The sequence below is a fragment of the Nansenia antarctica genome, assembly GCF_963989245.1.
Source record: "Nansenia antarctica genome assembly, chromosome: 5".
NCBI classification, from domain to species: Eukaryota; Metazoa; Chordata; class Actinopteri; order Argentiniformes; family Microstomatidae; genus Nansenia; species Nansenia antarctica.
The window spans coordinates 40,114,580-40,125,061 of NC_137690.1; the positions used below are offsets into that span (position 1 = coordinate 40,114,580).

Genomic DNA, 10,482 nt, shown 5'->3' on the forward strand with positions numbered 1-10,482 from the left:
TAGGCCTACATCTATCTAATCTCATATAGGCCTACATCTATCTAATCTCATATAGGCCTACATTCATCTAATCTCATATAAGCCTACATCTATCTAATCTCATATAGGCCTACATCTATCTGATCTCATATAGGCCTACATCTATCTAATCTCATATAGGCCTACATCTATCTAATCTCATATAAGCCTACATATATCTAATCTCATATAAGCCTACATATATCTAATCTCATATAAGCCTACATCTATCTAATCTCATATAGGCCTACATTCATCTAATCTCATATAGGCCTACATTCATCTAATCTCATAAACCTACATCTATCTAATCTCATATAGGCCTACATCTATCTAATCTCATATAGGCCTACATCTATCTAATCTCATATAGGCCTACATTCATCTAATCTCATATAAGCCTACATCTATCTAATCTCATATAGGCCTACATCTATCTGATCTCATATAGGCCTACATCTATCTAATCTCATATAGGCCTACATCTATCTAATCTCATATAGGCCTACATCTATCTAATCTCATATAGGCCTACATTCATCTAATCTCATATAGGCCTACATTCATCTAATCTCATATAGGCCTACATTCATCTAATCTCATATAGGCCTACATTCATCTAATCTCATATAGGCCTACATTCATCTAATCTCATATAGGCCTACATTCATCTACATTAAGTTAATCCTTTAACCAAACCATCAATTTTAGAGATAAGTAAACTCAGCGCGTGGCTCAGGAAGCCCCCACCTGAAGACTGTCTCATTTTACAGAGGTCACCTAACCAGTTTGGTCACAAGCCACTAGACATCAACAACACCCTGAGCTATGCAAACCATACACACCCAGCTTATGACCTAAACACAGTGTTGGAGATCGGAAACACACAGGAATGGTGCACGCACGCGCACACATGCGCGCACACACGCGCACACACGCACGCGCACACACGCGAGCGCACACGCGCACACACACACGCGCACCCGCACACGATTATCTTCCGGGTTCTCATGGTATCAAGGTTGCATTAGCCTTGATGCTCTGGAATGTTCCCTGTCTCTCTAACAATGGACAATTGATTGTACATGAGCACACAGAGGGTGACGGCCCAGCTCACTGGAGCCACCCCGACCACAGTCTGGTCCAACCGATGCCGTCCAAAAGACGAGGCCTCTTCCGGAGCCTCAGGGCCAAAACTCAGAGGGTAACCAACAGCTACTTCCCCCAGGCGATCAGGCTCATAAACAAGCCCACTGTAAACAACTGACTATCGTCCCCAAGCACAGCCCATGTGTACGATTTAGCCTACCTAACCTTAAGCACACAGTCACTTCACTCGATACCACCTCTTCCACCCACTTCCACCGAGTGCAATACATGACATTCTACTTGCGCTATTTTATATGAGTTCACTATTTGTACTGTTAATCGTATCCTGTCTTATTGTCTACTTGTCTCCCACAACTGTCACTTGTCCAAAATGTCTCACTTATGTCTAAGTCACTATTGCCACTTTATTTGACTTATCTTGCCTATTGCCTTATTGTCTTGTGCTGCAATGTCAGGAACCCAAGCCTAAGAATCTGACTGTCTTACACTGTCATGTGACGCAACAATAAAACTTGAGCTTGAAAACTTGAGCTAGTACTAACTAACATCGATCCCCAAACAGTAACTAGTTCAAATGTCCCCTTACAAACAGTCATGGGAGAGAGGAAGTAGGAAGTAGAAGATAATAAGTCACATCATACCAAAACTACAAACATTCTAAAGCAGCAGGGTTGGAATGTCAACACACTTGTTGCGACTCTCAGTTTGGTTTCAGACGGATCCCCGTTTCAGACTTACTAACGTTCCATGTTTTAAGGCTGATCTTTGCATGATAGTGCTGCATTTTTACATCATTCTTATCACATTTCCCCCCTGTTGAGCTGTATAGCGGCACTTAAAGTGAAGTGCTCTTATGACACGTAACTCCTCCTACTGTCCAGGCTCGCTCCAGGTCTGTTGTGTATAAAGGAAGCGTTTCTGAAAGTACGGTACGGGTAGGATACAAATGCATGCCGTACCGTCCCGTACCGGTCTGGTCAATGGAAAAGCTCCATTATTTGTTGACTAAAACGGCCGCCATCTTGTTCCACTGACTTTGGGCAGAACACGGACGGACATTCGTTCGGTCCCAACCCTTGGACAAGAGCGAAACAAGAAACAGACAATATTGTACTTTATGTTTAAGAGACCGTGGCCATCCACTCTACTTTTAGTGTTTTTTTCTTTTACAGAGACATTTAAAGTAGAAAAGAAAGAGGCAGGAAGCAGGAATGGAACCCTAGTGGGAGACGGCGTATAGGCTAGGAGGTGTGAGCCCAACTATTCGTCCACATTCAAAACACACACTGCTGAATGTTGTCTTTTCTATTGTCTTCCTGTACTGACAAACCAGAGAGAAGAGTGGAACCCCCAATTCCTTGGAGAGGAGTAACACACTCTAACTGCCAGGCTGTCCATCGATCTGTCTACTCATCCATCCATCCATCCATCCATCCATCCTCCCCTGACATGGGAGTCATCAGACATGTTCTGTAGCCTTGGCCTCTCACCTGTCGCTCCACCACAAGCGCCCTCACACTCCTCCTGGGTGGCAAAGTTGTTGCCGTTGCCCTTACACCCCCCGTAGACAAACACCTGGCACGTCTGGTTGGCGGCGTGGTAGTAGAACCGGGGGAAGGCGGCTCGGCAGGGTCCCACAGCCACCGGCATGAGGCACGTCTCTGTGGGAGAGAGGAGAAACAAAGACCCTTCACTATGACCGTCTCTACCACAACGTTGTGACATATACTTATACACTGTCTCATAATATCTGATTCTGTGAGTAAATGAGTGAGTATAGGACAGGGGACAGTGAGTAAATGAGTGAGTATAGGATAGGGGACAGACAGGAAACAGCGGAGGCGTGGGGAATATAGGGAAGGCTACGAGGTAGATAAAGATAACTAGGGCTCTTTTATCTTTTGTTTATTTTTTATTTCCCTTTCCTTTAATACCCAGAGAGGTGGGCTTGCAAAGCATGATGCTAGGTCCTAGTAGGTCTACTAGCCACGGTCCTCCTGGTACTAGCATCATGCTAGGTCCTAGTACTAGCCAAAAAGTTCCAAACGAGTGAAAATAAGCCACATTCCTTAGCCACGGTTCCTTAGCCACGGTTCCTTAGCCACGGTCCTGGTACTAGCATCATACTAGGTCCTAGTACTAGCATCATACTAGGTCCTAGTACAGACCTGGGCATTGTACGGCCCGCGGGCCAAATACATCCCGCCAGATGATTCTGACCACCCGCGAAAGATTACATGATTATTATTTTTATTTTTTTTTAAATTGTATTTATTTATTATTATATATTATGTTTTCTAATTATCTCATGGGTGGACTAAAACCGCATTGCTTTTATTTTGAAGCCCATTTATTCTCACAGTGCACGCAATCGTGCATGTGAAATGCGTGTGATTGACAACCTGTCTTCCTTCCGTGTCACCCCTGAACTGTCTACCTTCCGTGTCACCCCTGAACTGTCTACCTTCCTTGTCACCCCTGAAAAATGCGAAAAGGTCGGCTTATGCCAAAAAGAGGAAAGTGGATGCCGAACGCAGAACTTTCAAACAAATATGGACTACTAATTTTTATATTAGTATACGCGCGACTTCAAGCTTACGGAGGAGCTGGCAGCAATCCGGCCAATGAAAGGAACCACAACGGGGAGTGATCTGTTGATCACCGAGGTAAACGCATGCATGGACAAACTGGGACTCGAATGGGACAGACTGGCAGGTGTCACTACGGATGGAATTGAAATTGGTGTTTATACATTGTATTATTCATCAGCAAGCGTTGTGCAAGTCAGTGCTAAAACTTAGCCATGTGGTTGATGTTGTTACTACAGTTAATTTCATCAGAGCGCGAGCATTAAATCACAGGCAGTTTGTTTCACTATTGGAGGAGCAAGAGAGCGAACATGGTGATGTCAGGTACCGGACAGCTGTCAGATGGCTCAGCCTGGGCAAAGTGCTAAAAAGGTTTTGGGTTCTGAAATCAGAGATAAAGGAGTTTTGTGAGATGAAAGGCAAAACCATCCCAGAGCTGTCTGATAAGGACTGGATGGCAGATTTATCATTTGCTGTTGATTAGGGATGCTCCGATCTGGATTTTTGGGGCCGATACCGATCACCGATTTTTTTCCTCAAGATCAACCGATACCGATACCGATTTTTTTTTAAATACATAGCTGTAGGCCTACTGACTGGATAGCCTACATATTTTTTGCTTTTTAGACAAACGTTTTGATCCATTAGGCACCAAGCAAACGCAGACCCATTTTTATGGCATAGTAAAGGTCTGGCCTATCACCCAGTTAGGGCCTGAAGCCCAAGTCAGTCGATATGGCTGTATAAAAGACATCATAAACGTGGCCTTCATGTTTTACATACTGTTACGTCCTCCTATGTTTTCTGTTCAGTTATCTGTCTTCCCCAGGGAAAAAAAATAAAAATAAAAATAAATGGTTTTTGCGATCGGCCATTTTTGCCGATCACCGATCGAGTCATTTGGAGTGAAATCGGCCGATTTAAATCGGTGGCCGATAAATCGGAGCATCCCTACTGTTGATGTGACTGCAATGATGAATGAACTGAACACACAACTGCAGGGCATGGGCCTTTTTGTTCATGAAATGCATAGCCATGTGAAAGCCTTCTTGACAAAGTTGCAATTCATTTCAAGGCAACTAGGCAGCAACAATCTCGAACACATGAAAACCCTGAAAGAAGTCAAACCATCAGCTGATCACCGGCACAGGTACTCATCCATGTTAGGAGCACTGCATGATGAATTTTCAAGGTGTTTTCAAGATTTCAAAAAGGTTGAGGATGAAATGCAGTTGTTTTCCTCTCCCTTTACCTGCAGTGTTGAAATTCTATTTGAATAAATGATATTTTTGAAAGCTAACCTCACCTTTTAATTGCCAAATAATAACATACACTCTTACCAGCGGTCAAAACAATGCCATTTACTGCTTTTTATATAGAAATAAAATGTATATTATGCATAATTGAGTTCGGAATTTTGGCCCGGCCCTCCAAAATATTTTCAGTTGCTCATTTGGCCCCCTGGGAAAAATAATTGCCCACCCCTGTCCTAGTACTAGCATCCATCATGCTAGGTCCTAGTACTAATGTTAATGTTAATGTTAATGTTAATGTTAATTTTATTTATAATGCTCCCCCCATCCAACTTTTACATCGGCCCGGGGCGCAGCCCGGGTAAAGGAACAGATAAAGACAAGGACAAGGACAAGGAACACAGAAAGCAAACAGACACAGACTACTTAAACGAACATCTCAAGGGATACAATTTACAACAAATAGGGAGTAGACTTAGGGAACATCATTGACGAAGAGGTGGGTTTTTAACTTGGCTCTAAAGGAGTCCAGAGTGGGGGCAGACTTGATGGCGGAAGGGAGTGCGTTCCACAGGGTCGGTGCTATCACCGCAAAGGCACGGTCACCCTTCCTCTTGAGGTTGGTGCGGGGGACCCTCAGGCTGAGTTGGGCGTCGGACCTGAGCCTGGGCCTTGAGGTGGAAGACAGGTCCAGGAGGTCCTTGATGTAGGGTGGGGCGAGACTGTTGAGAGCTTTGTAGACAAAGGTGCAGATCTTGAACTTCACTCTCTTCTTTACTGGGAGCCAGTGAAGGGAGATGAGGACAGGGGAGATGTGGTCCCTCATTTTAGTGCCTGACACCAGCCTGGCAGCGGCATTTTGGACTAGCTGCAGGCGGTAGATGGTCTTATCAGGAAGTCCAGCATAGAGTGAGTTGCAGTAGTCGAGCCTAGATGAAATTAGCATGAGGACGACCCTCCTCAGGTCACTGGGGGTGAGGAAGGACTTGATCTTGGCTATGATACGTAGTTGGTAGAAACATGACTTCACGACGGAGCTCACTTGTCGGTTAAGGTTGAGCTCGGAGTCAAAGATGACACCGAGGTTCTTGACATGTGGTCTGACAAGGGTGGACAGGCTTCCCATGTTGGAGCTGAGCTGAGTGATGGCGGTGGTGTTGCCGATGAGGAGGATTTCCCCCTTGCTCTCATTCAGCTGTAGGAAGTTCTGGGCCATCCACTCCTTCACATCGTGGAGGCAGTCCATCAGGCGCATCAGAGAACGTGGATGAACATCCCAGTGTGGTGGCTAAGTCCTTGGTGGAGTGCGGGATGTTTTTTCTGATATTGGTGACTATCAGAAAAAAAGGATAAAAATTCCTCGCACTTAGCCGGGGATGGATCCTGGATGACGGTAAGGGGGGGGGTGAACAACGGTGTTGATCGTCCTGAATAACACTCTGGGGTTGTGTGAGTTAATGGAGATGAGAGTGGCAAAGTACTTAGCCCTTTCAGTCTTTACGACTTTCTGATAGGTCCTCTGCTTTTTCCTCAAAATCTCGAGTGAGATGGTCAGCCCGTCCTTTTTCCACCTGCGTTCCGCCTGTCTCCACGCTCTTCTCTGAGATCTGATGGTGTCGTTGAGCCAAGCCGTGGCCCTGGGTTTGGGCTTTTTCAGGGTAAGCGGGGCTATCGAGTTGAGGATGGAGCGACAGGAGGTGTTGAACATGGAAGTGAGTTCCTCTGGGTCAGATGGTGCCTCCCCTGCCCTGGTGTTTTGGGCGGCCATGAAGGCAGAGGAAAACCTTGGGGCTGTCTGGGCGTTAATGCATCGAGAGAGGCGAGCAGAGGATTGGGTAGAGGGAGGGATGGACAGAGATGAGGTGAACAGAACTGCCTTATGGTCACAGTCAGCATGAGCCAGCATGGTCTCCACGTCACTGATGGGGATGTTGATTGAGAGGACCAGATCTAATGTGTGTCCTCCACTGTGGGTGGGGCCAGAAACATGCTGAGTCAAACCAAATGACTCGATCAGGTCCAGGAATTCAGACTCGAAAGCCCGGGTGGGATTATCCACATGGATATTGAAATCCCCCATGATAAGCACCTTGTTATGGCTGGGAATGATTTCAGTAAGGAGATCAGAGAATTGGGATGTAAAATTCTTAGTTTCCTTAAAGGTCTTGCTGTCCGTCGGGCGGTAGATGATCATGATGAGGAGGGTTATGCCTACTGAACCTCAAAGCTGGAATAAGTATGACAGTTCAGTAGAGAACAGGTGTATTTGTCCTTATATAGGCAGGCCACGCCCCCTCCCGTCTTACTGCGTCTCGGGATGCTGTGGTACTTCCAGCCAGCTGGGCAGAGTTCGTTGAGAGAGGAATAATCCCCAGGAGTTTGCCACGTTTCTGTGATGAAAAAGAAAGAGAGATCTTGTTTGGATATAAAGTCATTCAGCACGGATGTTTTCTCCTTCACCGATCTGGCGTTCAGGAGTCCCATCTTCACCACTTCACGAGTCACGGGCGAGGTAGGTGTCTCTACAGGCATGTGTTGATCTCGAGGCCGGGTGGGAGAGAGGGGTGACGGCTCGGTATTGATGCGGGCTCGCTGTTTGCGTTTCACCGCTGATCCAGCCCGATGCCCTCGGCGTCTGCCTGCTCCTCTCTGGTGAATCCGCTTGTTAATACTCCATGGTCCGTAGGGAATAGTGAAGGGAGCTGTCATGTTCGATGGGATTTCTCCTAATGAGGCACGGATGTCAAAGAGCTCTCTTCGGTCATATCTGTATATGATCAGATTCGTTTGAAGAACACTCTGACATAGTAAAACGTAGTAAAACGAACAGTAAAAAACAATGACAGGTAGAAAGTGGCCGGCTGCTCTCGGGCGTAGCGCCGCCATCTGTTATGTTGTTATGTTGTTATGTTGTTATGTTGTTATGAACATTGCTGTTCATCATGCTAGGTCCTAGTACTAACATCATACTAGGTCCTAGTACTAGCATCATGCTAGGTCCTAGTACTAGCATCATGCTAGGTCCTAGTACTAACATCATGCTAGGTCCTAGTACTAACATCATACTAGGTCCTAGTACTAGCATCATGCTAGGTCCTAGTACTAGCATCATGCTAGGTCCTAGTACTAGCATCATGCTAGGTCCTAGTACTAGCATCATGCTAGGTCCTAGTACTAGCATCATGCTAGGTCCTAGTACTAGCATCATGCTAGGTCCTAGTACTAGCATCATGCTAGGTCCTAGTACTAGCATCATGCTAGGTCCTAGTACTAACATCATACTAGGTCCTAGTACTAACATCATACTAGGTCCTAGTACTAACATCATACTAGGTCCTAGTACTAACATCATACTAGGTCCTAGTACTAATCATGCTAGGTCCTAGTACTAACATCATACTAGGTCCTAGTACTAACATCATGCTAGGTCCTAGTACTAGCCAAGGTCCTAGTAATAGCCCCCAAAAAAGAGGTCCAAACGAGTGCGTTCCTTATTATATGCGAGTGATGTCTGGGACTTTAGTTTTCTTATCACATGGGTCTACATAGGCCTACTATATTATCACTCCACGAAACCTAAGAACCTTCCGTCCTTTCAAACTATCAATCCTGTATTTCACAATGAAAACTCGGCTGACCAGTTAGCCCTCTTCCCTCTGCTGCTGACAATGGGCCAGAGAGATTGTCATTGACTGCCAGAGAAAATGGCACTAGGTTGCCATACCGCATTCTTTCTTGTGCCATGTCCCAATTTCCTGTCCAAATCCCGCACACCCGCTGAGAAACTTAATACACACTCATTCTTTCCTTCTTTTCTCTGCTCAGACAGTCCACATCCCCTGGACCTGGGACAAGTCGATGTGGCTGTTGACTCCAGGGTCAACCAAGTGGAGTTGTTTAAAACTACTAAGGTTTAAAATGACTACTACTAGGTTTAAAAAAAAGGGTAAAATACAGAGGCTATAGCTGAGGAATGGTCCTCTGTTACACGACACTGTTGTTGTCAGCCATATTAAGCGCCAGCTGACAACATGGATACAACTGCAATAGAAGACCTGGCTTTGCTATTTGAAAACATAGAACAGACAGGTGGTGGTGGAGCATAGAAGTGAGACATGTGGTGGAGCAGCATAGAGGTGAGACAGGTGGTGGTGGAGCAGCATAGAAGTGAGACAGGTGGTGGAGCAGCATAGAAGTGAGACAGGTGGTGGAGCAGCATAGAGGTGAGACAGGTGGTGGTGGAGCAGCATAGAAGTGAGACAGGTGGTGGTGGAGCAGCATAGAAGTGAGACAGGTGGAGGTGGAGCAGCATAGAAGTGAGACAGGTGGTGGAGCAGCATAGAAGTGAGACAGGTGGTGGTGGTGGAGCAGCTGGATTCGCAGTGCCAAGAGACAGGGTTCCCACGCTGGTCTTAAAAAGACTTAAAAGCTCAAATCCAGCAAACCAGATTTCAAGGCCTAAAAAGGTCATACATTTCAGTTATTCGGTCTAAAAATGAGGTGCTAGGTCTTAAAAAAAAGATCCTGCAAGGAAATCAGTCCGACCACATCTATTTACGCGGAAATGAAGCTGGAACCCAAAAAATGCCAATTCACTTCCTTTTGTCTGTACGGCAGTGAAATCCCTAATTTCATCACCTCGAGGATGACAAAAAGCGATCATAGGGTGTCGCGGATAGGTCTAAAATTCCATTCAAATAGGTCTAAAATATAGATATATATATAATAAATTTAAAAAGTCTTAAATTTGACTTGTTGAAACTTGGAGGAACCCTGGGGAGAGAGCAACACGGCCTACCTGTTGTCGAGTTGCCTGCTTGAACCGGTCCACTATCTCCAAGACCGACGACCACCTTCTCCTTCTTAGCAGCGAGCAGCTCCTCTGTGCTCTGGCCCTTTTTACGGTAGACACTGAACTGCGTACTGGATTTCAGAAAGCAGACGTTTCTCCCATCTTCTTGCATGCAGCTCACCAGAAAACAGTCGGTCGACGGTCCATCATCCGCTGGGTTTCCAACCAAGGCCATCTGGCAGTCTGTACGGTTACAGCAAGCCTGCTGACACCCCGGGGTGTCTGGGATCTCCCGCAGGTGAGCCAGGTGTCTGGCCCCGGCGTCTAGGGATTTCGGGTCAAGCGCTTGTCCTAGTTCAGGGTCCATCCAAGCACACTCGTCAAGTCTCCCTCCTTGGTCGAGCTGACCGCTCACCAGAACCCCGAGCAGTAGGCACAATACACCTCCGCTCCACACCTGCGCCATAGCTTTGTCCATGTATATATATAAAAATGTTAAGTCTTCCGACGAAGTTTTTCTTGAAATTGAATTCTTGAAGAAACAGCAATTGCGTGGAGTGTGAACCACGCTTTAGGCTGACCGAAGAAGTATCGACGTTTGGAAGAGGTTGACAGACTACTTCCTTGTGGAGACGACTGCGCTTTGTTGACTTGAATACATCGCAGCTACAGGTGTCATGTCACCCTCCCACTCTCCGTGTCACAAAAGCCGCCCTCTCTT

General features: G+C 46.1%; 1 protein-coding gene across 1 annotated transcript in view; it reads right to left on the bottom strand.

The window, feature by feature from the left end:
* Positions 1-10,227, bottom strand: part of spint2 (serine peptidase inhibitor, Kunitz type, 2) — a gene marked incomplete at its 5' end in the record, with an annotated part of 49,143 nt that extends 38,916 nt beyond the window's left edge. Inside the window, 2 exons of the mRNA XM_080531616.1 lie at positions 2,619-2,789; positions 9,768-10,227. Coding sequence (XP_080387742.1) covers positions 2,619-2,789; positions 9,768-10,227 — 631 coding nt within the window. The remainder of the gene's footprint in view (positions 1-2,618; positions 2,790-9,767) is intronic.
* Between the last annotated feature and the right edge of the window lie 255 nt (positions 10,228-10,482).